Raw genomic sequence first — 25936 nt, forward strand, 5'->3', positions numbered from 1 at the left:
CCTGTAAATATCTGTGAATGCTGCATATCTGCCTGAAATTGCCCCTTTGTGGGTGCATCAAGCTCCAGATGCTTCTCCAGGGAATTCATGAGAGTGAGCGTGGTTATCTCCTGTGGTTTTTTATGTACCAACTTCCCCAAGATTTCCCAGTGCTCACCCACCTGTCTTTTTGGCTCATGCAAAAGGTAAACCCAGGTGACCCGACACAAATAATATGTATATGGCAGGAATTTGTCAAGTACAAGACTGAACAGGTGTTTCAAAATCCCTGCCTGACTTCTCCTGGCAAAATCAATATGAAATTTGAGGGACCATGAAAACACTGATTAATGAAGGAAGATACACAGACATTATGATTGTGATGCATTTTGATAATAAAATTTTGAAAAATCTCAGAATAATCAGGTGGGCTGGGAGGAAGCTTAAAAACCATTTAGTTCCAATCCCTCTGCCATGGGCAGGGACACCTTCCACTAGACCAGGTTATTCCAAGCCACATCCAACCTGCCCTTGAATAATTCATGGGATGGGGCAATGACAGCTTCACAAGGCAATATGTGCCAGGGCCTCACCACCCTCTGAGTAAAGAATTTCCTCCTAATAGCCAGTCTTAAACCTACTCTTTCATGTTAAAAACATTCCTCTTTGTCCTACTGACTGTCTCTACATGAGTGAAGCCTGGAGTGGATGCAGCTCTACCCATGAAGACACCCTGATGTCTGATGTAGGTATTTGGGACGTCTGCTAAACACCCACATGCTCCAACTGGCAGCTGCTACCTCTGAATCTTTGACTCCTCTAAACCACCATGTATTAACCAAATAAAGGAGATATGAAATGACAGGTTATGTCTGGCCTCCCAGTTTCTCCTCTTGTCACTGCCTGAAGATGACCACATGAAGTTCCCAGCCCTTATCACAAGAACTTTAACTAGCCAGCATGCCTGGCTTCAGCACACTGCTGAAAGGTCTTTTGCTTTCCATTTCAGAAATCTCTCATGCAGCTGACAGGTGCAAAGGTTTATTGGCACAGTGCGAGGTGATGATGGAGGCTAATGAAAGAGAATTTTATGGACACATGTGCATATGTAAATTTCTGCACACGTGCCTAGTTCCAGTTGTCTTCCATTTGCAGTGATAACATCAGGCATGGGATGGGGGGTGGTAGACCTAGAAAGAGGCTAGGAAGAGTAACAACAGCATCAACAGATCTGCAAAATTTTTTTAAGAGGTTTAGGATCATAAATACTGTCAGAAGAGTTGCTTTTGTTCTGCTTTTTCACCTTCTTTCCATGTCTGAAACTCTGATTCCCCATCCTTTCTAGGAGGGGATTGTTGCAGTATCAGTGGTTTTTACACTGGGAGTTCACTGTTGGATATTGTCAGCAAGAAAATTATAGTGGGAAACAATGTTCAGGGGCAACCTAGGCAGAAGATATTTTAAACTTTTACTAACCTGAGCACCTCTGCAAATCTTGGGAGGAGATTTTCAAAGTTTACCATCTCATTTTCTGGGAAAATTTACAAATTCACTTAATATAAATGTAATTTCTTCCTTCATTATTACTGTGGGATGGACACAGGAACATTCACTATACTGCCATGCATGTGGGAAGGGTATTATCCAAAATAGCTCCCCTGCTGTGCAGTCAATTCAAGTTCACTTTGAGATCAGCCCAATTCACATAAACAGCAGAATTTGATCAATACCAGAAACTGCCTTGACAACCAATTTATTCATGAGGCCTCTCCCTCGATCTAATTCCTTCAGGTTAAAGCACAAACAAGCAAAGGGTGTCAGGTCTCTGTGCAGGAGCTGAGAGCTCCTGAGGGGAGGGAGCCCAGGAGATACCGCTTTCAATATCAATTCTCATTTCCAATTGTGCTCCTGCCAGAGCTCATTACCTGAACCCTTTGCCAACTGGTCACACAATCAGCTCAGCACTAAGAAACAATGGGCTGCTGGCATGGGCGAGCAGGGCTCCCAGCCTTTTCCAATGCATAAGACAAGTATATACCAGGAAGACAGAAATCTGTGTACACTTATATAATCTCTTATTTTTTTTCCCTTAATAATCACTTGTTCCATGTGCTTACAGTTAATACACCATTTTCTCTAGAGATGATTTTCCCCCCTCTAAATTCACATACTGTTTACAAGATTAACATGAAGCTCTTGTGGTACCTCTCGGTACCTTAGCATTGATTTTAAAATTGCCCAAACATAGAGGTTAGGCATCTGTTTTATGAATCCCCAGTAAATTCTAACAAGTAAAAAGCATAACCCTTGTCTTCCTCATCATCCTCTTTCTCCCTTTGCACAAGGTTTACATCTATTTCAAGCAACAAAAGCAGGCAGCAATTCAGGCTTAGAAGCTGTTACAACCCAAAAACTCAGTTTCTGCCCTGAGCTGCCTACCTTAAGGATGCTTATTTCTCTTTGATGAGTTTCAAGGGGGGTTCTCCTGGCAGAACCTTCGAGACAAGCCTTGACATTGGATGTGAGTCATGGATGTCAAGTGGGCTCTGAACCAGGAACCTGGGTTCCTGCTATTAATTTCTAGCTTGTAAATAATGTCAGAGACCCCCTTTAAGACAAACAGAAGAACCAGTTTTATGTGTAAATTCGTTCTGTCAGTGTAATCACATACTCCATGGTAACTTAAATCTTTAAAAATCCCCAATTATAGAAGTCTTGTAATAAGTGGGAAATCCTGGCCCTAAGATCATTCTGAATATTTGAGGGAGAAAAGAGTTGGCAATACTACAAGAATCCTGAAAACTATTTTTACAGGCAAAATGGCAATGCCATTATTCTCATAGCTAGTCTGCTTCACAATTCTGGGTGTTGCTGCAGGAATTCAAATAAAATACTATCCTGCCCACAGACAAGGTGCAACCTGAAGAAATTCATTAGCTGTAAATTATTTGTAAAGGAGTTGCTTCTACTTGTGTTGTATACTTGTGTTCAGCTATACTGAACAATCCGGATTTCTCCAATTCATACCCACTGTTGTTTTGAGTTCAGTTGTAAATATGCTTCCCCTAATCACAAGACTCTGAGAGTCAGGCACATTAAAAAAAAAAAAAAAATCCAAATTTCTCTGTTTAAAATTGGAACACACCCTTTTTCATCTGCAGTAACAAAACCAAACCAACCAAACCAACCAAAAAAAAAAAAAAACCCCAAAAAACAGACAAAGCTTTTCTGACCAACAGCTGCATTGTCTTTTCTGTCAAAACCAGTTCCCATTTCCTTGCTCTGCGAATAGCCGGAGTTGTTTTTTTCCTTCTTTCCAGTCATTTCATTGTAGCACTTTGCTAATGTGACTGTCAAGCCTTCACATGCTTTGTTTACTGCTGTATTTTAGTAACATTATAAATGCTGCCTCATTTAGAAACGGAAGCTGTCTGTGATACAAGGATTCTGTTTGACTCCTGTTTGATATCCATCTGGGATGACTGACCCTTTTAATCAGACCGGATTCTACCACATCAAATATTTCTGCTGTCTTTTTGTATGGCTTTACAGGTATAAGCACTCAACCTGCTGCTCTTGGGGCACTAAGAAAAAAAAACAGCAATCCTTTTCCATCTGTACTTCTTTATGTTTGAGCTGGAGGGCAGTTTTCTCCATTGTTGTCCTTCTGCAATGAGCAGGTCAAGCTTGACAGTTCCGAATCTGCAGGAATGGCACTGCCACCACCATGCCTCTCGCTGTTCAGCGTGGCTCAGTAAACAACAAACAACTCCATCTGTTATATCAGGAATACGACACCTCCATCAACCACCACCCTGTCCCCAGCAATTATGCTCCACAGAGATGAAAGAAAATTCCAGGACGGAGATTTCAAAGGAGGGTGTGCTGTTTATGGTACCAGCTTTTCTGGGCTTTTCAAGGCACTGAGTGAGCATCATTCTGGATTTGTGTTGCAGCCCCTTCATTATTAATTGGAGTGTGTACCCTCCTTTTTGGCATTTTGGCTTTCCAGAGTAAGCTTCTGTTTGTACTTCTGTTTTCCAGAGTAACAAAGAGTGATGAATCTCCCTTTTCCTCCAGTGCAGTGTGTGTCAGCTCAGCTCTCTGTTTGTGCACACAACTGTACCTAAAGGCATCATGCTGCTCCCAGCCACTGTTATTCCCAGCTCAAGCTGAACAGCAATTTAAAAAAAAAAAATGCAATTTAAAAGTGTCTAAGATCTGCTTATCCCTATCCCCTTCAAGCCTTTTATTAAACATACTGTTAGTAAAATCCCATTGTGCCAACCATTCTCCAAAGGTGAGTATGGGAGGCTGGTGAGGATTGTCACTCAGCAATACGGTCCATAAGAGCTACACTAATTTGGCACATCTAAAACCACTCATGTCCAACAGGAGCACTTTGTGTATTTTGTCTCTCTCTAAAAACAGGATAAACCTGCACATAGCAGGCTCTTGATGAATGCAAGGCACATTGTTTTAAGAAAAGCCTTTTTGATTTTTTTTTTTAATTCTGGAAAAATGTGTAAAAGGCCATGTCATTGTTTTCCCTCATCAGAGAAGGAACCTGAAGCATAGAATGTTTGAAATGGAGCACCCAAAAAATTTCATCTCATCCCTCAATTGCTGGCTGTTAACACGACTAAAATGTTGCCTGGTTGTGATCAAACTAGTAGATCACCTGTCCTGAATGGCTTCCAAAGCACTTATGCTCCACCCCTGCCTACAAACAAGGCAAATAGTATGCTCAGTAGCATTATGACGAGTGAAGGGAACATAAATGGTATGATTATTTACCTCTCTTTACCATTCTGTCATTTTTTTCCTGCTGTTTGTGAAACTCATGAGTGATTTGGTTCAGTTCCTGATCACTACCTGCCTCATCCTGAGAACTGTGTAGGTGTGAGGAATTAGAGCACTAGGGGACCCTTTTGTGTAAGCCTTAGAACATCTACATATTTCCTAGGGCACACCTTTTACCAGAGGGAATGATGCTGGGCATTCAGAAATATCTTCTGAATTCCACGGCCATGTGAGCCAGCCTGTTGAAAGACAGCTTCCTGCCAGGATGATATCTGCACCTCTACTCCCATCACAATATCACTGTTCTCCACACGCTCACCAGGCTCATCACCGCATACCTGCTAGCACAACAGCTCTCTCCAGCAGCTTTAATTCCTCTCTGCACCATTAATCTGTGGTGAGGATTCCTGGCCTTAATTTTGATGAACCAATGTGGGAGCCCAAATGCTTTAATAGGCCTTTCTTTCCCTTCGGTCCCCCCACTAAAAACCAGAACAACTTAATAGCCTGTGTTGCCATCAGCAGCACATACTCTGTCTCTATTCCTTTTCAATCTTTTATTCACTGTATTTTCTGAGCACTTCAAATGATCTTGAGAAAACCACAGAAAATCAGACTCTGATAGCAAAGAGATCCTGGATCTCCTAAGCAGGACAGATTTGTCAGAATGTGACACTGTTTCAAAAAAAAAAAAGGGAAAGAAACTTTCCATTTTGTTCCAAAGTAATAACTCCAAACATAAAGGAGACTGAGTCAGTCCTCAGCTTTGAGCAGTAGGGCAAGAAGCAGATGGGTACCTGTAGAGAACAGAAACAATATTTATAATAGAAATTATAAGGAAAAGATGGGGAAGAAGAGGGGAAGAACCTCAGAGAACCTCAAACCACTCAAGAGCTGAAAGTTAGAAGAGTTCCTCTCAGAGAAGCATCCTCACCTTTCATGGAGAACCCACTCCATCCACACAGGGCAAAAGGAGGCTTTGCCCAAGCTTATGATAATGTACTGATGGGGCTTCTCATCCTTCTGGCTTGCAAGCACTTATTTCTGAGGCCACTGCTTCTTGAAGAAATTACTGCTGAGCAAAAGAGTAGCCTTAGAAAATATTCTGTTCAATTCCTTTTCAAGAAGACTATTACCAAAATTAATGAAGAATGAGCTTCAAAGTAGCGGTGGACAGCAGCTGAGGGTGTATGGATCTAACTGAAATGCAGTAACAATATACAATGTGGGAGAAAGACTCTTCCCTGATATTTATCCAGAGACCCCAACCTAAATTTTGCAGCTTAAAATAGAACACAATATTTACAAACAAGGAGAGGCATATGAAGGTGAACAAAGTTCTGCTAATAGATTTCTAGATCATTCCTGTGACATTGGGTAAAAACTGGAGCAACTTGTTTTGAAAGCTAAGGCATGCTTTTCCTCAACCATCCTGCTTTCACTCCATATATTGAAAATTTCTCAAAGTTCTGTTATACCTCAAGGTACCAAATATAAACTAGAGGCTAAAACCATATAACATGGAGTCTGAACAAAAGTCTTTAAGAAAAAAAAAAGAGGGGGGAAAAGAGGAGCACACAACTATCTCTGTATGTTTCTTATCAGAGAATATACTTTCAAAAAGATGCAGGATTTTCCCTTTAGCACTGGAAATCATATCCCCTCTATCCATCAAACTATATTTTAACATAGAGGTTGCTCCAGATGCCAGCACACACAGGTCAACATTTTCAACAATAGCTGACTAATGTTAGGAGCACTTTAAAACAGAGTTTCAATCCCTTTTTTCAAAAACTTCAAGCTTCTAGCAGCTCCATCTGGCTTCACAGGGGGCTCACTTCATAAAGTGTTTTGGATGTGCTCAGCATTTTTGAAATTCAGGGCACCTATTTTGAATCCTAAACATGGACTTTAAAAATCCATGCCAATTCTCACTGCACTAAGGATAACACCACTTCTTTAATCTGTGCTTAGAAAGCTAAGTGACATTATAACCAACAACCTGGCTTTTCCATTCTCTTTCCCTGAACAGAATTTGAGGGAAATCTGAGAATTTGTAGAACTCCTAATAAAACTGGTGTCTATCATGAAAACTAGCGGACTTGAGTCTAAAAAGATAACTATAATTTTCCTTGAAACTAGTCAGTAACACCTCCTCAAATCCTCTTTGTAATTGATGAGCTCTTTCCTTACAAAGAGCTGTCCTGTAGGTCAGCCAGAACGTAGCAGCTAGGGCTGTGGGATACTCAGAAATACCACAGGCCATAGAAAAGTACTGAATTCCAGGCTGGCATGTTGGAATACTTAGCCCTTCCTGGAATGCCAGCTCCCTCCTACGGGTGCCAGAAAACATAAGGGCTTGTCTTTGCAATCTTAGCACCAAAGTCAAGACTTCTACCAATTAAACCAGAAGAGAATAATTGTATTAGCAGCTGATAGTGGCAGACTTCTGTCCTGCTAAAGCAGGGTGACATGCAAACACTAAAAACACTTCCTCAAGCTAAATTCTTCAGATTGCTGGATTCAGACCATGCTTTACAATTTCTCTATAATAAGACCTTCTTAGCTTAGGAACTTGCAGATGCCTAGAGCCTTTCCATTATATATCTTTCAAGTATTTTGAGTTTAGGAATAAAAAAAAATCACCTGACATAATGGTTCCAGCCTTGTGTCAAAAAGCAGCAATATTTCCCCTCTTCTTGAATACCCACAGTTGGAAGAATATAGAGCTTTTGCCAGCACATAGCCCAAGGGTAAGAATTAGAGGTAACAGGTGTGCTCTCTACAAATGTTCACATGGCCCAGCTCTGCAAGAATTTGTACGCTGGTGTAAGGATTGCCACTGCCCACAGTCTCAACAGATACCTTGGCAACTCTAACTTTCATGGGAGCTACTGAAGATTTCAAAAGAATGCAGAAGTGCTAATCTCCTGATGCAGGTGACTTCAGCCCTGACAGACATTTCCTCAGAGTCACAGATAAAACTGAAGGATTAAGCCATAAAGGATTAGGAGAGGTGTCACCTGGAATTAAGTCACTAGCCTTGAATCATGGTTTTGTTGGGCACTGAAAATAGCAAATTTCACCATCTTAAAAACAAGTTTTATTGTATTTCTTTAAATATATATAAATATATTTCAGATATATATCTTGATTTCCTGAGTAGGCTTAAAAGTCTAGATGGCTCATAGTTGTACAATTTCCATTTTTTACTACACTTCAGTGCACTAAAATACATCAATCTGACAATCTGAAGAGACCAAACAAATTTCTTTCACAACTGTGCACTGGATGTTTATGTATCTAAGAAAATACAGGAAATAAACACTTGCATGGTTCTCTTGACATAGAACCTATTTTAAATGATACAGACCCTAAAAGGGGAGGGTCTGTTAGACAGAAAATTGGTCTTTGCCTAGAAAGTTTATAGCTCATAGCAAATCTAGGTCTTCCCAACTTAGCTGCCCAGTTATTTTGCTGTAAGCACAAAAAAGAGGTCCATACATGAGATGTGCTTTAAGTCCAAAAAGTCTGTGGCATTTCACTTAACAGGTGCAGAGATTATTTGGGGTGGTAGGGAAGAAATAAGCCTAGTGCCTTAAAGGGATGTTTTAAGTCACTCTGGATACCTATGACAATGCTGAGAACTGGTTGAAAATCTTATGAGGGACTCAAGCACTGATCCTCAGCCTGATAAAACCTGCCATAATTTGGAAGTATTGTGTCTAGCTCAGGCTGGAGACTGGCAGAAGCTGACAGTGACAAAGCCATTGCAGCTACTGCATTCTGCAGGCAGGGGGTGGTCCTGCTGTACAGGGAAGCCACTGCAAAGGCACACGTGTAGTCCATGAAAATATTTCTAATAAAACCTTCTCCTGAATCAAATGATGCTTTGTTTTTCCTGGTTTAAAAGAACAGATAGTATAATGGGAAATGTAATGTTTTCAGAGAGTCATACAAATGTATCCTGTGAAGCCCAAGATTTCCAGAGAAACGTTGCTGGCTCTTGCCAGAACTATAAACTGAAGCTACCAGATTGCTGTTAAAAAATTAAAAGAAAAAGTGAAACCTCCCTCAATTTAAAAGGACATGAGTATTTTTCAATTTTGTCAGACATTTTCATGGAGAGAGGAACAAGGAGGAACTGCTTCTTGATTACCCAGCAGGAAGCATTTAAGAATATTTTTACTGGTCATTCATGACACAAGTACTTCTGGCAGAGGCAAGCAAGCTATTTTTTAAGCAGCAGAGCTGGAGGAAGCCGGTTGGTCACAGAGAATCCATGTATCAGACAGTGGTGCCACTGTGTTGGCAGTCCTTGAAAGGGATGCCTCAATTAGGCTGATGAGCATGCAAAATCATGGAATTTAGGCTGTGCATTCCTTGGATAAAGAAAATTGTGAAGGGCACTTTGCATGGTATTTCCAGTTTAAGTTTAGAGACTGGACTACACAGCAGTAATCATTAATGATAGTAAAAGTCCTAATTAATACTAATAGCACTAATAGGTAAAAAGATCCTGCTTATCCTTCTATATTCCTATTTATATTTCCTATCAGAAAAATTCTTCACTTAAGTTTCATTTCCTTAACAGACAGCAATTCATACTCTAAGTGACAACTTAACAGTGTAACCATTAATGTACAATAGAAAGTATAATGAAAATGAACCCAAATTAAAGTTCTCTAAATTCAGTTTATCTACTCTTCATCTCATGGCATATTTACTACAGCAAGCCTAAAAGTTTAGACTCATTTTATTTCTGCCTGTCCTCCAATTTACAAACCCTGAATTAATGCAACTCTTTTCACAGCCCACATACAAAAGAACTGTGCAAATAGCTGAAGGAAATGATAAGTACTGGATCACATGCCATGGATCACATTCTGTGCACAGAATGGCTTCCCTGGAGTAAGCCCATGCAGCAGTGCTTTTTGACATTCTTCATTACAGTCCAGTCCTTGGATCACTGGTGGTGTAGCCATGTGAAAGCAGGCTTCCAGTGACAAAACAACGCTTACAACAAAAGGCCATCCCTCCCAAGGGGAGCACAGCAGTGATTTGAATACCAGGCCTCAAAAACGTGGCTTTATTTCAAAAATTTTGCCAAGGGCTGCTAGTGGGCCGATCAGTTTCAGTGTGTAATGGTTTATAGCAACAAAACTGTGAAGTCTCCAGAAACTAGAAATCTGTGAAATGTGGGGAAAAGAGCTGCCTTCTTGCCAAAACAAAATTCCTGGTTATATGGAGTATTGGATCAAAGACAACGTATTTTGCAGAAACACAACATCATCACAAACCTCATCACCAAGGCTTTGGGGATGATGGGTGACAGTCCCTCTAGTGTCCTCAGCCACACTGGTTGAGCACAGCCAAGGCTGGACCAGCCCCTGCCCCTTCCTCCAGCTTTCCTCTGGACATACCCTCCACATTCTGATTTATTCCACGTTATCAGCAGCAGGGGTGCTCAGTGAGCAACTGGGGAGCCCCTGCTGCTCCAGGCAATGCCTCCTCAGCAACTCCCAGCAGCAGGGCAGGAAGAGGAAAATCAAGATGTCAATTCCAAAGCATGCCCAGAAATTTGTACCTGCAGTAGCTGCTCTCAAAGGTTTAGAGCTCACCTCTTCTTTCCTAAAGCCTGTAGCAGACCCAGCTACTTGAAGCTCTTGGACAGCACAGGGATACAGAAAGCATGGAGCAGCTTCAAGCTTTCTGCACATGTGTCCTTTGGGTCCTGGGGTCATAGAATCATAGATTAGTTTGGGAAGGGATCTTAAAGATCATCTAGTTCCAACACCCTGCCATAAGTTTTTGCCCAAAGATTTTTCCACCTCCCAGGCAATTAAGAGAAGATGCAAAATACCAGAGAAATGGCATTTCCTAGTGATTCTGATAAACAGAGTATATAACCAGCTACTTTAAAAGCAGGCTTTGAAATGCCACTGGCTTGCTTTGTTCTAAGCACAGTCCCAGGGAGAATGTCAGGTCACATAACTCATTTGTTATCTATATACAGAGGAGTTCCACTAAGCACCAGCCATCAAAAAAATACTAACATTCCTTTTAATGGAAAACAAATAGAAAAGAAAAATGCAACAACTCACTTAAAAGGAAGCCAATTAGCACTTCAAAGATTGCCACGTGGTCTGTAAACAGGGATGTTAATACACTGGGGTGCCGTGCTCCTCTTCAGCCACAGCCTGAGTTATGAAAATGGAGGGAGCACCATTACAGAGATAACACTCCCCCATGACACAAACCTACACTGTGCATTCATTTAGACACACTCTTTGCATTTTATTTCCCTCAGTCGCTTAAAAAATGCCAAAAATCAGAATAGCATGTGAAGAGCATTTTAATCTAGCCTTAGATAAGGCACTTTCCTCCTCTGGGCAGCAAGCACTCAGCAGCAACCACTTTATGTACAACATGAAGGAAAGTGTCAGGGAAAAAACTGCAGTAATTGAGGTCACATCCTCTGTGACTGCAAGGAAACCCTCTCACACATTTTCCCCCATCATCCATGGACATTTCCATGTATATACAGCTAACCATTTTAATGATATATAAATATTTATCTCCTGAGCAGATAAACTAGTAGGCATTAATTCTAGTGATGCAAACACCTGATGGATAGATGCTCTCATCTACCTGTAAATGCAAAACACCAGCCACTGAAATTATGTGGCAAAATTATATGACAGTTATCTCTGAGGTATTTGGAATTCCACACAAAATCTGTGCTTCACATGGTTAAGCAGCTAGCTCTCATGTTTTATAGGGAGGGAGGGAGGGAAGAAGGGAAAAAAGTTGTGCTTTGTGGTTTTTTTTTTAAATCTCATTTGCAGCTGTATAGTTACAGCTTAAAGATTAATAATAAAAGAGCATATGTGACAATGCAGAAACAAATGATGTTCAATGTCAAACACAAAGCAAGATGCAAATATATTTTTCTGTTAATTGACCAGACTTTCATTTCAACTGCGCTGATCTTGTAAATAAAGCTTACAAGCTGGTTTCAAGCAAACGTGGGAATTACACAAAGAAAAAAAATCCCAAACCCTAAATCAAAACACCTTAACTCAACTGTCTCCTAGTACTGGTTAGCTAATTATATTTGCCATTTTTTATTCAGGGGATTTAAACAGATTAAAACAGGTTAAAAACAATTGTATTCAGGAACTGGCCCAAGGGTAAGAGCTCTCTGGATAGTACCAGACATCAGCTCGTGTCAACCACTGCTAAAAAACAAGGGGCATCCCTAAATGTTCTGAAAGACAAGAAGAGGTTGGGCAGAAGGATGTATAGATAAGAGGACATACAAGCAGAAGGAAGAGAGTGAAGAAAGAACAAACAACTAAATAACACTAAATAACATTCTCCTGCACCTATGACTTGCCTCTAAGGATTTGCTTTCCAAGCAATTTATTGAAAATGTTCAAGTCCTTAACTTATCTTCTGGGGGGCAAATAAGGGGGCCTGAAAAGCCTTAGGTTAATTAAGCATTGCTGAGATGTGCTCAATGAGATGGGGAAATACAAAGCTTTTGAAAGGGTGAAAAATCTCCAACTATCTGGTAGTAGTGTTGAGAAGAAAGGGGAAATACAAGGGGCAGTCTGCAGCAGGGAGGTACAGAACTCCTTAATTATTGGGCTACCAAGACCATTACCACCCCAAATGCCTGTGAAAGCTTACAAAATGAACTTACAAGGCTCAGCAAAAATATCTCTTAGTAAGAATAGCATCTTCAGGAAAGCAAACAGGAGTAGCTATCCCCAAGATACATCTGCTAATTAGAAATTATGGGTAATAGATGCAGGCGGCAAGGTCCCCAGATGAGAACAAGACTATTCCTAAACCTCTCTACCTGTTTCTTCTGACTGCTACTCTCCAAGGCTCCACAGATGGTGTTCCCTTTCAATTAATACCACCCTGCCAGCCAGAAGGAAGCTTCTGTTGTACTTGGCAATACAGGTGAACAGTCTGCATTTAGATTTCAAAGCAAATGCCACAGGTGTTCCAGCAATATGGCAAGCAGCTGATGTGCTCCAGCCTCTCCAGGCCTGGATAAGACTCAGCTGTGTTTTCTTATCCCTAAGACTAGCTAGAGAAAAATCACAACATTCAAAGGGCAAACTTTGCACACTGGAGCAAAATCTCAACTATCTTTGCTCTAAATGACTTTGTCAGTTGTGAGGTGTGAAAGTGCCAATGCCATCCTGCCTTCTCCTCTTGGAGGAGATGGATATGTATCCAGCTGATTACAGGTGCAGGTTAGCAAGGAGCAAACTGGCTTTGACACCCAAAGCTGTGACCAAACCTTTGCCAAAAAGTAAAGGCATTCTGTGCTCATTCTCACTTTTGGAATGTGACTATGTGTAGCTGATTTCCTTCCCTCCTACACGCAGATTCTTCTCCAGTTTTTTTCAGCTGTGCACTGGTGATCTAGTTGGATTCACAAGCTGGGCAAGAGCAAGCTATATCTATCCTTGAATGGCAGACCTCATTACAAGAAGGAAATGGTTCTGGCAATCTAATACATTGCATGGCACTGCTGCTTCCAGGATCAGATATAAGCCTCAGGTCATGGCTACCTCTGGTGGTTAAATATCCCATAGCAGTTGTGATAAGAACAAATGGCATTAACCATATTTTACAGCCAAATCTTGACATGAATATCTCTCCCCCAGGCTCACCTTGAAAGTTCTTTCCACTTTGGAAAGATTTCCGGTGTCTTAAACATCACACCTTTAACTTAGTACTGTTAAACATTGGCTGTGTTTAATGCCAGAGGGAATGGTTTCATGAGCAGATTTTGTGATCTCTATATGCATCAATTTCTAAGATAACTTGGGTTCCTTTAGATAGGTACAAGATATATATGTACTTCTTATAATCTGTTTTTCATGCTTACACACTTCAAGAGCCAGCTGGATCTGCAAGCGGAACTGCATCCAGGAAATCTATTTTATCCCATGCTGGAAGCAGGCAATACTAGGAATATTGTTTAAAGACTTTTTCCTTTAACTTTCTTTTCTTTTTAAAGCAAACTTGCCCATATTACATTGCCAGAAGATTCAAAGCCAAGCTACAAAGGCATCCAAATGTTTGGACATTTACCTGAAAAACAGCTGTGTTCCAGCTGCAGGAGCCTGCAGTACCTGTAACTCAGTAACTGTGTGGTTACTGAGACATGTCTGTAACCTCCCAGTAACCTCAGTCATCTGCAATTCAAGACTCAGGTTTCTATGTGCAAGCAGATTTATGATGATACAGGCATTAAAAACATTGACAACAGTTTAAAAAGACCACAATAGCTGTACCTACCACACACTGGACAGTTACTGCCTTGCAAGACAGAGAGATAAAAAAAAACCACAGAGGATGCCAGTTTTACCAGACCAGTATGAGTGTGGAAGCTGTTAGCTATGCTCATATAAGGGTAATTGTAAAATACCTGCTGTCCCAAGGAGGAAGTCCCAAAAACTGAGAACACAGCTCTGGTCTCTTGGCAATCTAGCTGTTTAGATCAATGTGACCACCAGGCAGGAGCTCCTGATATCTAAAGGAAGAATTGGGTGTGTGGGTAAGGACCACAGCAAAACTCCATGGATCTGTGAGGTGAGATCACAAGAAGAAGGGCCAAGGGCTTAACCGAGGTGTGATGGCAGCAGCCATGCAAAACTTGGAGCAATGAGGATCTGAACCCAAATGAGGGAGAGGGACCATGCCAGTGCTTACCCTGGCCTTACACCCTCTTGATCAGAGCATGCTGGAAATAAATCTGAATTAATGCTGGAAGGGTTCCACCCCTGATCCTTGTGTCTTAGAGATTCCTGCAGGACAGCCATGTGGGAAGCCCCTCTCATTACTGGGCCAGCACCAATGAGAATGTGTCACCTGTAGAGACCTTTCAATGCTCAGAAAAGAGCAAAACAAAAAACAATGAAGCTGCTGCACACTCATAACAGCAAGTCCTCTGCAGTTTTCTGACCTCTCCAGACCAGCTGGGTTGATGGAGGCACCATACTAAGGTACCAGCACCCCAGAAAGGGGTGATGCTCAGACCCAGCTGTGCTGACAACCTCCCTGCTCAGTCTGTCAGCTTCCTACTAATCTTCCTTCTAGCTAGGATAGCTGGAGGAATCAGGCAAGTTTATTTCCTTCACTTGAGTTGCTGGAGTTAGGCATTGATTTTTCAGCATATTGACATCTTATTTTGAAGCACCTGAGGTATCTCCATTTGTTCTCATTTGTGTCATTTGACACCTTTGTGCTACATTTCAGGCTGTCAGACTGTGAAAAGATATCCAGCAATTGTGCTTTACCTGATGAAATGGTGTAGTAGTAACTGTGTAACTGTGATAGCATTTGGCCACAAATTGGGAATCTCAATGTTTTCTAGGCCCTGATACAGTGAATTTGCCATCCTGACCCCCTGACTATACGCCATTGTTAGCTGTAACCAGGGGGTAATGGAGAAGAGACTACTGAATTTTTCTGCTCAAAATCCAGAACAGATTTTAACCAATTTTTCTGTGCAGGTAAGAATGGTATAGCCTGTAAGTGACTGCTTATTTTCTCCACAGAGAAAATGCTGAATGTGTAGACACGCTGTCTTTCAAGGGCTGTAAATTAATGTAAGTATTGAGAGGTTTTAGGATTATGTAAATAGAATAAAGGAGGTGTAGGCCTCTGCAATAGGTATGATTACTGGCACAGTGACTGCAGAACAAACAGTAAAGGCACATCCTCATCCACAAAGGGGAATAATGAGTAAAAGGGCTTATATACCCCAAAATTTCAGTGTAACGACCCTACAACAGTGAAACAGTAATGAAGGTCATCTTTTGGTTGAAATTTGCTAGCTGTAGAAAGCAATGGATTTTAGAACTCAGGACAGACATCACAAGTCTGAACATGGGAGGAAAATCATTGGCAACTGTTTCAGCAAAGCACAGTGTTAATCAAGTAAGTACATTATAAGCATTGAAGCATGTATACAGGTAAGTAAAAAACCCCACCATTCCAATACTCTTCATGTTTCTCTTGGATCTCTGAAACAAAACTAAGTGTTTTTGCAGCTGCAACTCACAGCTCATAATTCAGAGCACTGGTTTAATTGCAACTATGAGCACATGCACAGCACACAGGAGTGCTCCAGGAAAGGTTCCTCAGAGATCATGCAACACCCTAAAAAGGAGATGCCAAGCTTTTGGTGAAATAACAGAAAGTCCCAAAGAGCAGCACTTCTGCACCAACGTGTTGAGATGACCCTACTGCCTGATTCAGATGCAGTCCCAGAGATGTAGGAGGGAAGAGCTTTCTCCCTGGTAGATCATTCAGAGTAGCTAGAGACAAGGTCAGTTGATGCTATGGGCCAGGTATGCTGGTGATGACCTTGCATGCTCATCTGGAGGCAAAATGTGATAAAAGCCAACCAAGCAGAGGAAAACTCTTCCAGATGGCAAGACCTCAAAAGAACACTCACCTGTCAACCACATTAGGAAAAGGTGAGGGGACAGAAAACCTGCTGCCAAAAAGTTATGAGTAAAGTACAGAAAAAAGGAAGAGAAAATCCAGAGGAAAGCATTATACTTCAAAGATCTGAGTGAGATTGAGTGGGATTTTTCCTGCTCTGGGTCAGCTGCAGTGAGAAAGTTTTAATCTCAGTTGAAGTCATGCCCTAGGAAAGCAACCTCTACTTTACAAGGCTGTACACACATTTCCCCTCACTATGTAGCAGTCCCTTCTTGTACAGCTCTGGCCTCCCTCTCCAAGCACAAGAAGCAAGGACACCTATGAAGCCATGGTGTACTTCATAGCTGAGCAGAAGTGTGAATACACAGAATAGAAAACAGAACAGAGCTGAATCAAAAAGTGTGTCTCTTGATCCACGTGACAGTATGGAGTGAGTAAATGCCACCCTTCTCATACGAGAACAAGATTTACTCCTCACCACAGCACTAGGCGAAACTACAGAAATAAACAGTGAAGTGAAAATGTTCTTCCACTCCTCAAAGTACAAGCAACAGAATCTTTCAGTCCTAGGGCATATGGTGTTTTCTTTTAATTCCTTCCTGTTCTATACTTGAAAAAAAAAAAAAAGACAGTTCCCCAAATCATACCTTCTCCACTCCTACTGGTTGTGGTTTCCACACAGTTATGACTGGACTCCACTCTATTTTATGAAAATCCTTGGTGAAATGCAGTTTGTCTCCCTGCTGCCCTAAATGTGTGGACATTTGAATTTTTGAAACAGCTATCCCATAGTGCCATAACCTGGGCAAGGAGGTACATCCATCCAAAACCTAAACAAGTGGGAGCACAGAATTTCCAGTTCCAGAGCCAGCTCAGTTGGATGAGTGTATTCCATCATAAACAAACTTTATTAAAAGAGATAAGAATCTAAAATTTATCAGCGCTTAACAAAATGAAGACTCCTTTTGTAGAAGATGGCACAAAGACATTTATCTGTGAGGGATCAAATTGTTTCCTGGTGAAACTGCCTGCACTCCTTTAGTCTGCTGGAAGACTGAATTTCTTACTGTGGTACACAGAAGCTAAACTCACTGTTCAAACAGGTACCTGTGTAGCTGTACAGTATATGTTGAAGTGGTGCCTTATCTCTGGAGGTGCTAAAGCTTATTTCCAGAAATATTGATGGCTGTGATGCCATCTGTAACAGTGCAGTCCTTGGCCAGTGAGTCCTACTTTTTCAATAAGTTACAGGAAGCTGTTTTTAAGATGTCAGACTCTCTCCTATATTCCTTCCCCTCATTCCTTGGGTGCTGTTTGAGATAGTTTGAGATAGCTTGAAAGAGATACGTGTTTTGTTTCCATAAGGCAATGCTGTCTCTCTGGAGAGATGAGCTAAAACCAAAGCCTGGTAGACTTGGACCCCACCGTTTGGAATACAGATTCTATTTTCTCCTCAATTTTCATATGTGAAAAGGGCCTTATCAATATCTTAAAGCTCTTCAAGTCTTGTAGCTCACAAGTAAAAAACATGCAATATCATGTAATACTACTATAAACATATGAGGACTAAGAATGACATCATAGCATCTGCTTTTTCACTGGGATTTAATGATTTTATATTTTTTGGCATTGCCAACATGGAAAATCAAAATGAAAATGGCACTTCAATATATTTCATTAATAAATCCAGTTTCTCCTCCAGCATCTTCAAGGATTTAATTTCTTCTCTTTCTTTTTATTTTCTGTATATGGAAAAGCACTCTAAAGCTTCTTTTACTTGATTTAATGCTGAGTGTGATTCAATTCAGTGCTGTAATATAAGTTAATTAAACTAAACAAAGGCTGCATTGTCAGTACTTTCAGCGGGAACAAAAAGATGATATTTTAAATGCAATAAAAATTGCTAATTCATAATACTATTTTCTGTTCTGCTTACTGTAAATAAAATGAAGAAAACAATCAAATAGAGATAATAAACCTTAAATACTGTCATTGTTACAGTATTCCCTATTGTTGTATTCCTGTTTTCTTTGCTTTTGGCTTTTTGTGTTTTACCCTTACCATCATGTCTGGTAACACAAAGTGACTGTGACAGCAAGCAAAACGTTTAAGCTGAAAAAATTTTAGGTTTTCTACTTTCTTATTAGAAAAGCACACAGAAAAAAATAAATTATTTTTCCTTTCAAGGTATGAAAAATAATTAAAACTTCAAATTAATCCTGCACCACCTATTTTTTATGTACATTCAGTTTAGAACCTGGGTATATGGAGAGTAATGAAAGGAAACAGATTCCTTCTGTGGCAGAAAAATAAATATGACTCTTTTCCCCTAAGAGACTGAAATCAATATCTAGAGCAGACTACTGACAGTGTAATAACCACCTGACTGCCAGTGCACAGTGCTGCACAGCATCCTCAGAGAAGTGCCCTCAGGAAAGCCCTGCAGGAGGTCTGCATCCCATGTGAAGCCTCTTTGCTGATGTAAGAGCCTGGACACTTCCCACTTCACAACTGACAAAGCCCCCACACAAAGAGTGGGGCCAAACCCCACTCCTCTTCTGCAGTCTGCAATGTGTAAGGAGAGCAAAGAGGATGCAGGTGAGCCTCACCTGGCTACTTCCACGAGGCATAGAAATTACTAGGATATCCTTTTCTGCCATAGCTATAATGCCTTCAGGAGGGCAGAGTGCTTGATACAGACCAAACAGCCTTGGACTGCCACAAACTCAGCACAGTGGGCTGGCAAACATAATCTGGTCACAAAATCTCCTCAATTGGCTGATACTGCAGCTGAAAAGTTCACTGGAATTTTGTGAAGTTCTCAAGAAAATAAAGGTATGTAAAGCAAGGCTTCATAGGTGAGGTACCTTTTAGGATTTCCATTTCTAATCTCTCTCGCACCTCCCACTAGTCCCATCTACTGCTTCCCAACAGCCCATATCTCTGCATAATCTAGAGCTTTAAATAACCATTTGTAACGTTCTGGTTCCACAGCTTTTCCAGCCCTTCTGCAAAAAAGTCCAATGGTGCACTTTTCTTTTTCTTTGCCAAACATCAGTATCTGTTAGAATAGGATTTTAAAGATATATTTCATATTTAGCATCTGAATATGCTGTAACAGCCCAAAAAATGGCATCTGATCTCTTCAGTATGGGTTCTTATTAAACACCAAATGCACTATATCTGGTTCAGGATATTTTTACCTCTCCTTTTTGAGCAATTGAATAAAAGAAGTTGGAGCCTTTATAGTAGAAGTAGTCTAGAAGCCACAGCAATTCAAAGTATTGTTTTCTTTCCAAACAAAGTGAAATTACCTATTTAAAGATTCTAGTGAAGACTTTTTTTTTTTTTTCCAAAAATGTCTCATCTTTCTCTACTTGAAGAATTAAAGGAGTTTGGTTAAGCAATAAAATTGCCATGAATCAGTAATAAAAATGTCAGATTTGTCCAAAAAGATCTTTCTCAAGAATTCTTTCATTTCTCTATAGTCACAATGTCATTTTGAAAGTTTTCAGTGTTTGATAACAAAGTCATTATTCTGACATTATTTATGACTGTACCAATGCATATAAAATCCTATAAATGCCTGACACTGAAGCTGTAAAACATGAGAGCTCTTTTCCCCAGGTTTTGGAATATTTTGTTCTCTCCAAGATTACACCATAAAATTATCACTCCTGCTAAAGCGAAATGGACAAGAGAAGAACGGACAAAGTGTTGCCTACATAGTTACAGGTTACAGCTATTCATGTTACAAAGAATGTTGAGCAAAACTGGGCTTAGCTAGAACAGAACCTGGCAGACTTCAACTTTGAAATTAGGCAGACTTCAAATTCAGAGTAAACAAGCACTGATCAGAAGATTGACAAAGGAAATCACATGTACTGCAAATGATGGAAACCTCCCACAGCCTGCCCCTGAGCCAGCCCTAACCTCATGGTTAAGATGAAGATTCTACACAGCCACTCTAATATGTTTCTCTTGTGAAGAAACATCACATGCCAAGCTCAAACAATATTCCAAATTGGTACAAAATGACAAAATACTTCAGCCCAAATAGAGAAGAGAGAAAACAGAGAAATAACAGCAATAACTGTTCATTTTCTAGTGCTCTGACAGAAATCCTGCCCCTTCAAAGAGTTAAACGACTTCTAAGAGTGATTAGTGAGGGAATCATCATATTGAACGTCTCAATGAAGGGAGACAGAAAGAGAGGGGAAATAAGATGACAGAGATGAGAGTGGGCTCAGAGGAGAAATTGGCTGCAGATTCAGGCAAATATGGGATTTACTTCCATGTGCTGCAAATTCTGTTGTGGAATAAATGTGCTGCTTAAACCTACAAATAAGTGCTGAGTGCATGGTCATTACAACACAACGGGACTACTTTCAAGTGTACATATAAAGGGGACTGCCAAAAGGTCTGTTAAAACTGTGTACACTTACCTAGTCAGCAAATAGGTCAGTGATCACCACTTGCTCTGGTTTTTAATAAAGGGATTTGAGAATATTCCCCAATCTTATAAGAAACATAGATTTTCATTATTCTTTTGTGAACTAGAATAAGCGCATAATAGTAGTTGAAAAAAAAATAAAAAAGGCATCTTAGCTTGCCTTTTTTCTTCAGCTGCTCCCTTATATAACTTCAAGTTGCAGTAGGAAAAAAGGGAATAAATTGGCACGTGTGATATTTTATTACTGATTTTGGAAAAAGCAACAGCAGGTTTTTATGAAACACACAGTGCCTCACATTGTTATATTCTTCAGGGTAATCTGGCTTGGTTCTTACTGCTGGCAATGGGATTTAGGAGTGCGACTGCCAAGATTTTGGTTCTTCATTCCTCTGGGCTCCCAGCATCCCAGAACACCAGGGTCTGGGACTCCTTGGGAATTCACACTACAGCATGACCCTGGAGCTGTGAAGTGAAATGAGCTACACAGAAAGGACCCTGTAAGCTTTAAAAAACCCCAAAACACAGAGATGAGCTGACAGTAAAATTTGCACAATTAAATCAGAAGATAACCTGTGGTTTGTCAGAAGTTCATGTAAACTGACAGATATCCAAAACATCAAGAAACAGACATTTTTTCCACAGAAAACCACACCATTGAAAAGCTTCCTAGCATGCTTCAAAGCCACAATCAGTAACTGAGCAGAAATCCAGCTTTAGCTTGGAAAAGGGACTTTGTTCTTTGTTGGTCCTTTAGTGGCTTACACAGCTCCAGTTCTGAGGACTGAAGGGATTGCAGATGCCTACCAAGAATATAATGCTCCCAGTGAGACAGAGAGAAGAGAGAGGCAGCTATATGCTACCCTTTGCTCTGGGATGAGTTTGAAAACACGCACAAAAAAATCTCATGTAGAACAGAAAGACCAGGTAGTTTGGAATTTAGTAGTTGCAACATTTGGCTTTGCATATAGGTCCAGAATGGGTCAAACAGACTAAAGATCCATGAATTTCTGTTTAACAGGACTAGCAGTACCACATTAGCTTTTTCCCCACATTCTTACATAAAAATACAGTATTTCATCCTATATCAAATGTACTGTGTGTGCTGCTGGAAAATTTTCAGCTGAATTACTTTAGGAGGTAGCACTTAGGTTACATAAAATAATGTCACATATTAAATCTCTTTTTAATGCCAGGTAATCTCTTTCCATTAAGAGAAATCTCTCATTGGGAAATATATCTTATTTTATCAGTCTGAACGTCAGCTGATTTTATTTTTCTTACCTTTTTTTGTCCAGATCCACTTCACTTTATGGCTAACTTTCAAAACCCATGTGCTAGAATTTGTGCCCACCAGAACAAGAAGCAACTAGCAAGATGAGCTATGAGGGTGCTTATACCCATAAGAATGAAAACAAGACAAGGGAAAGGCTTTATTTCCTTCTCTGCTCCTGCTCTGCAAGAGCACCCCATTTATTTTTCCTGTGCCAAAGACAGTACCTTTGGAAGAAGCTGAGCAGAATATTTGTGCTCTTATCCTGCACACAGACTCAACTCATCTCCTCTTATCATGGAACTTACAAAATGATCATTTAAATTGATGACACTACTTCTGTGGACTTCAACAAGCTTTGGATCAGATGAATCCTGCACAGTATCAACACCTGAGACCCCAGGTAGGAACAAGTTCCAAAATATTTAGCAAGAACTTTTTACTTAGTATTTGAAAGTTTTAAATCAAGGGCCGGAAAAGGAAAGGTGCCAAGAACAATCCTTTTCTGACATTACCTGCCTTTCCTTAACATTGCATATTTTAATAGTAAGTAGCACAGATGTTGAAATATAATCTCTCTTCTGAGAACTAAATGGCAGTCCCTAGCTGTCAGGGACACTAAAGTAGTAAAGAGGGGAAAATGTGCAAATAATGAAGGTACATTTTTTTCCAATTTAGTTGTGATAATGCATAAAATAATACGTAAATAATTTCTGTTTGGAGGAGACTAACATAAGAGCATTGGTATTTGCAATCAGAGTGAGACTGTACTGTATAACCTGGGTTTGCAACTGAGGTAGTGTGGTACCATTTACCTGAATTTGAATGTAAGAATTATATCGATTCTACCTTCACCATCATTAACACAGCACAAAACCAATACCATTAACACAAATGATAACAAGGAGATGTGATTAGTCTCAACCTGGATAGGCAATTAAAATTTAAAAAAGAAAAGAAATGGAAATATTGTTTAGCTGTATCTGAACAAAGAGGTTCTATTAACCTGGCTTTGCAGTGAAGAAAATTGTCAACGTTGCTAACGCATGTTTGCAATTAAGTTGATGTCAATGTGGCTGAGAAAAGGACTTCATAATTAGGACAACACAGTTAGTATTGACCTGAATTTTCAATAAAAATCATGTCTGCATTTTAATTTGGAACTGTAAAATTCAACCTTGGGCTCTACAAATGACCATATAATTAACTAGCAGTTACTTTAAAATTAGAGAAGTATTTACATAATACGTTATTTTTTATATAACCATGTGTCTTTACAAATGGTGAGATGATTGCAGGGTTCCCAGGAGCATCCAACACTTAAACTTCTACATTTCCTTGCAAAAGCATTCCCAAGGTGTTAAATACTTTACTCCCATAAAAAAAATTACTGCTTCAGAAGACTGCATTCTCACTCCAAATATTGGTTTCTTCATTAGAATTACTAGTTTTAGTTACTCTTTAGTTAAATCTCTATTAATGATCTCACAAATAACTATCATACCCATTTATTTAAATACTCCAAATGCTTCTAGCAAATGTGATCAAAAGGATACTTACATGGACATAAATTGGTTGTTTAATCAGCATGATGGGCTTAAATGCAAAAAACCAAAAGTGAGGAGAGTATTTAAATGCCACTTTTGAACCTGAGTGCACACTTTTTTGCACTTAGCTTCCTATTGAAATCCAAGTCCAACATATCAAAACTACACTCAAAGACAAGACAAAAAAAAGATTTTTTTCTTAGAGGGAAAAGGAGCACTTTTCTGTGCCCTTTCCACGTTTCTTCACAATAGAAAAGGATAACATGAGTCCTGCAGCATTCTCTGTCTCCATCTGCTTTATAATAGGCTCACCTGCTTCTTCTTTTCCTTCTTCTTTTCCTTCTTCCTTTTCCTCTGCACCAAGTATCAAAGGAATCTCAACTTCTGTTGTGTCTTCTTGGTTCAACAGTGGATCTGAATAAATTTGATAAAAAGATGAAGAGGAAGGTTTTTCAGAATGGACTTGAAAGGATTAACACCCACTAGAGACCTTGCCATTAAAAACACTGGCAGAGGAAAAGGATCTTTTCCTCCATGAGTACAAATAAAAAAGCTGTCCAAGGAAATCCAAGGGGTTCTAGTTCAGAGCAAAGCCTTGAAGATACTGAACTTTCTGGGGCTTCGCACAAAATCCCATGTGCCTACTCCAAACATGGGTCTTCACTGGGACTCATTGCAATCCCAGAGACGCACACAGTCCATGCCCCACCCCTTGATGTATTGAAGGCCAGGTTGGATGCAGCTTTGAGCAACCTGGCCTAGTAGAAGGTGTACCTGCCCATGGCAGAGGGGCTGAAACTAGATGATCTTTAATGTCCCTTCAATCCCAGACATTCTATGATTCCATATTCTACGTTAGTGTTTTTGCTTGTTAATCCTGCTCTTTGATTTCAAGACACAGAAGTACCTTCTATTTCCATGCAGGAGCCTTGGGAATCTGCCCCAGTTTTTATCTCCTCATTTGCAGAAATATCCTGTTGTCCTGTTAATACAACAAACAGAAAATGCTATCAGGATGATGCTGCATGCAGGCAATGCTAAATTCATTAAAACAGAACGTGAACCTTAGACACAGCATGGTAGTTCTTAGCTAAGCACCGCTTTTTTTTCCTAGTAAATGAACTATGTTGGACACATTTTAAATATGAAAATATCACTTAATAGTACTAAACATTAAGTTAGTTAGATAGCTTGTCAAAACTGACCCTGCAGCACTTATAGTTTTTCTTCTTTTGCAGCTCAGCCTTGACACTGTTTCTCATAGGAGCTGTTGTAAAGCACTTGTACTTGACAGTCAGCAGAAAGAACAGAAACACCCCACAGACTTTCAGAACCACAATAACATCTTAGGAGGACATGATAATAGTGCTATGCACCCAGGATCAGTATGGCTAAACCTCTTTAGAGACATATGGCTTTCCCAGTAGCATCAGGGGTTACTGCCCCATATCGGGCTGACACATAACCTCTACTAGCCAACAGCATTTCCTTAAGGTGGCAGAATTCAGGCTTAAACCCAGTGGGTGCTGACACTGGAAGAACTCAAGTTTCACACTGGTTCATCATGTCTGTCCTAAAAAACTTTGATACAAAACTTTACCTTTGGCTTGATCTTGTTCACACACCACAGGATGCACTGAATCACCCTTCTGCGTGCCTTTGGAGTCTTTCAGGGAATCTGAGGGGAAAAAGCAAACAAATAAATAAATGCTGAAGCAGTTTTCATGCTGGAAAAGTAAACTTGAGTTAGAGGAGCTCTTAGGAGCCAGCTTCATATTTGGCATTTTGATACACTGACCGAGTTTCTATCTGTTTAACTACAGTCTTATAAACTACAGAAGTATATTTGTGGGTTCCAATTATTCAAACTGATTTCAGAATCCCTACCCTTACTGAGCAGTTTTTTGCTGGCAGTACAAACCTTAAACCAGGAGCTGGTGAAGAAGGATGCATAAGAATAATCAGCAGCACTACCAAGAATTTTATTCCTAATGGGTGGAGCAGCACAAATCCATGAGAAATAGCACAAACCACCTACTTGATAAATAAAGTGATTTATTATTTATTTAGAATAACAGTTTTTCATAGCTGAATTTACAGAAACTTTAAATCTTTCCAGAAACATTAAATCCCATAAATCCCTGTGCAAATCCTAGTCTCATGTCACTCGATGACAAAGCTCCCAAGGTCATTATGGCCGAGAGTGCTTTTCTTTTTTGGGGCAGACTATCAAAATGAACTGCCCAAAGCAATGCTTGGAACCAGTGCCACAGTGAGACTTAAATTACATTTTGGCAGAAAGTCCAATTGCTGTGCCATCTGGGGTCTTCATAAACACAAGGCATTATTTTGTTGCGTCAAACAGCATTTTCTGACAACAGCCAGTTTTCGTATGGGGATGGA

The 25936-nt window shown here is 40.1% G+C and overlaps 1 protein-coding gene across 4 annotated transcripts in view; it reads right to left on the reverse strand.

Moving 5' to 3' along the window:
• MACROD2 (mono-ADP ribosylhydrolase 2) overlaps nt 1-25936 on the reverse strand; it is an 850734-nt gene that overhangs the window by 12071 nt on the left and 812727 nt on the right. For all 4 annotated transcript variants that reach the window (XM_053972443.1, XM_053972442.1, XM_053972441.1 and 1 more), the window contains exons 14-16: nt 25134-25211; nt 24441-24515; nt 23846-23947 (exon numbers count right to left, since the gene is read on the reverse strand). In XM_053972443.1, coding sequence (XP_053828418.1) covers nt 23846-23947; nt 24441-24515; nt 25134-25211 — 255 coding nt within the window. The remainder of the gene's footprint in view (nt 1-23845; nt 23948-24440; nt 24516-25133; nt 25212-25936) is intronic.

The sequence above is a fragment of the Vidua macroura genome, chromosome 3, assembly GCF_024509145.1.
Source record: "Vidua macroura isolate BioBank_ID:100142 chromosome 3, ASM2450914v1, whole genome shotgun sequence".
NCBI lineage: Eukaryota > Metazoa > Chordata > Aves > Passeriformes > Viduidae > Vidua > Vidua macroura.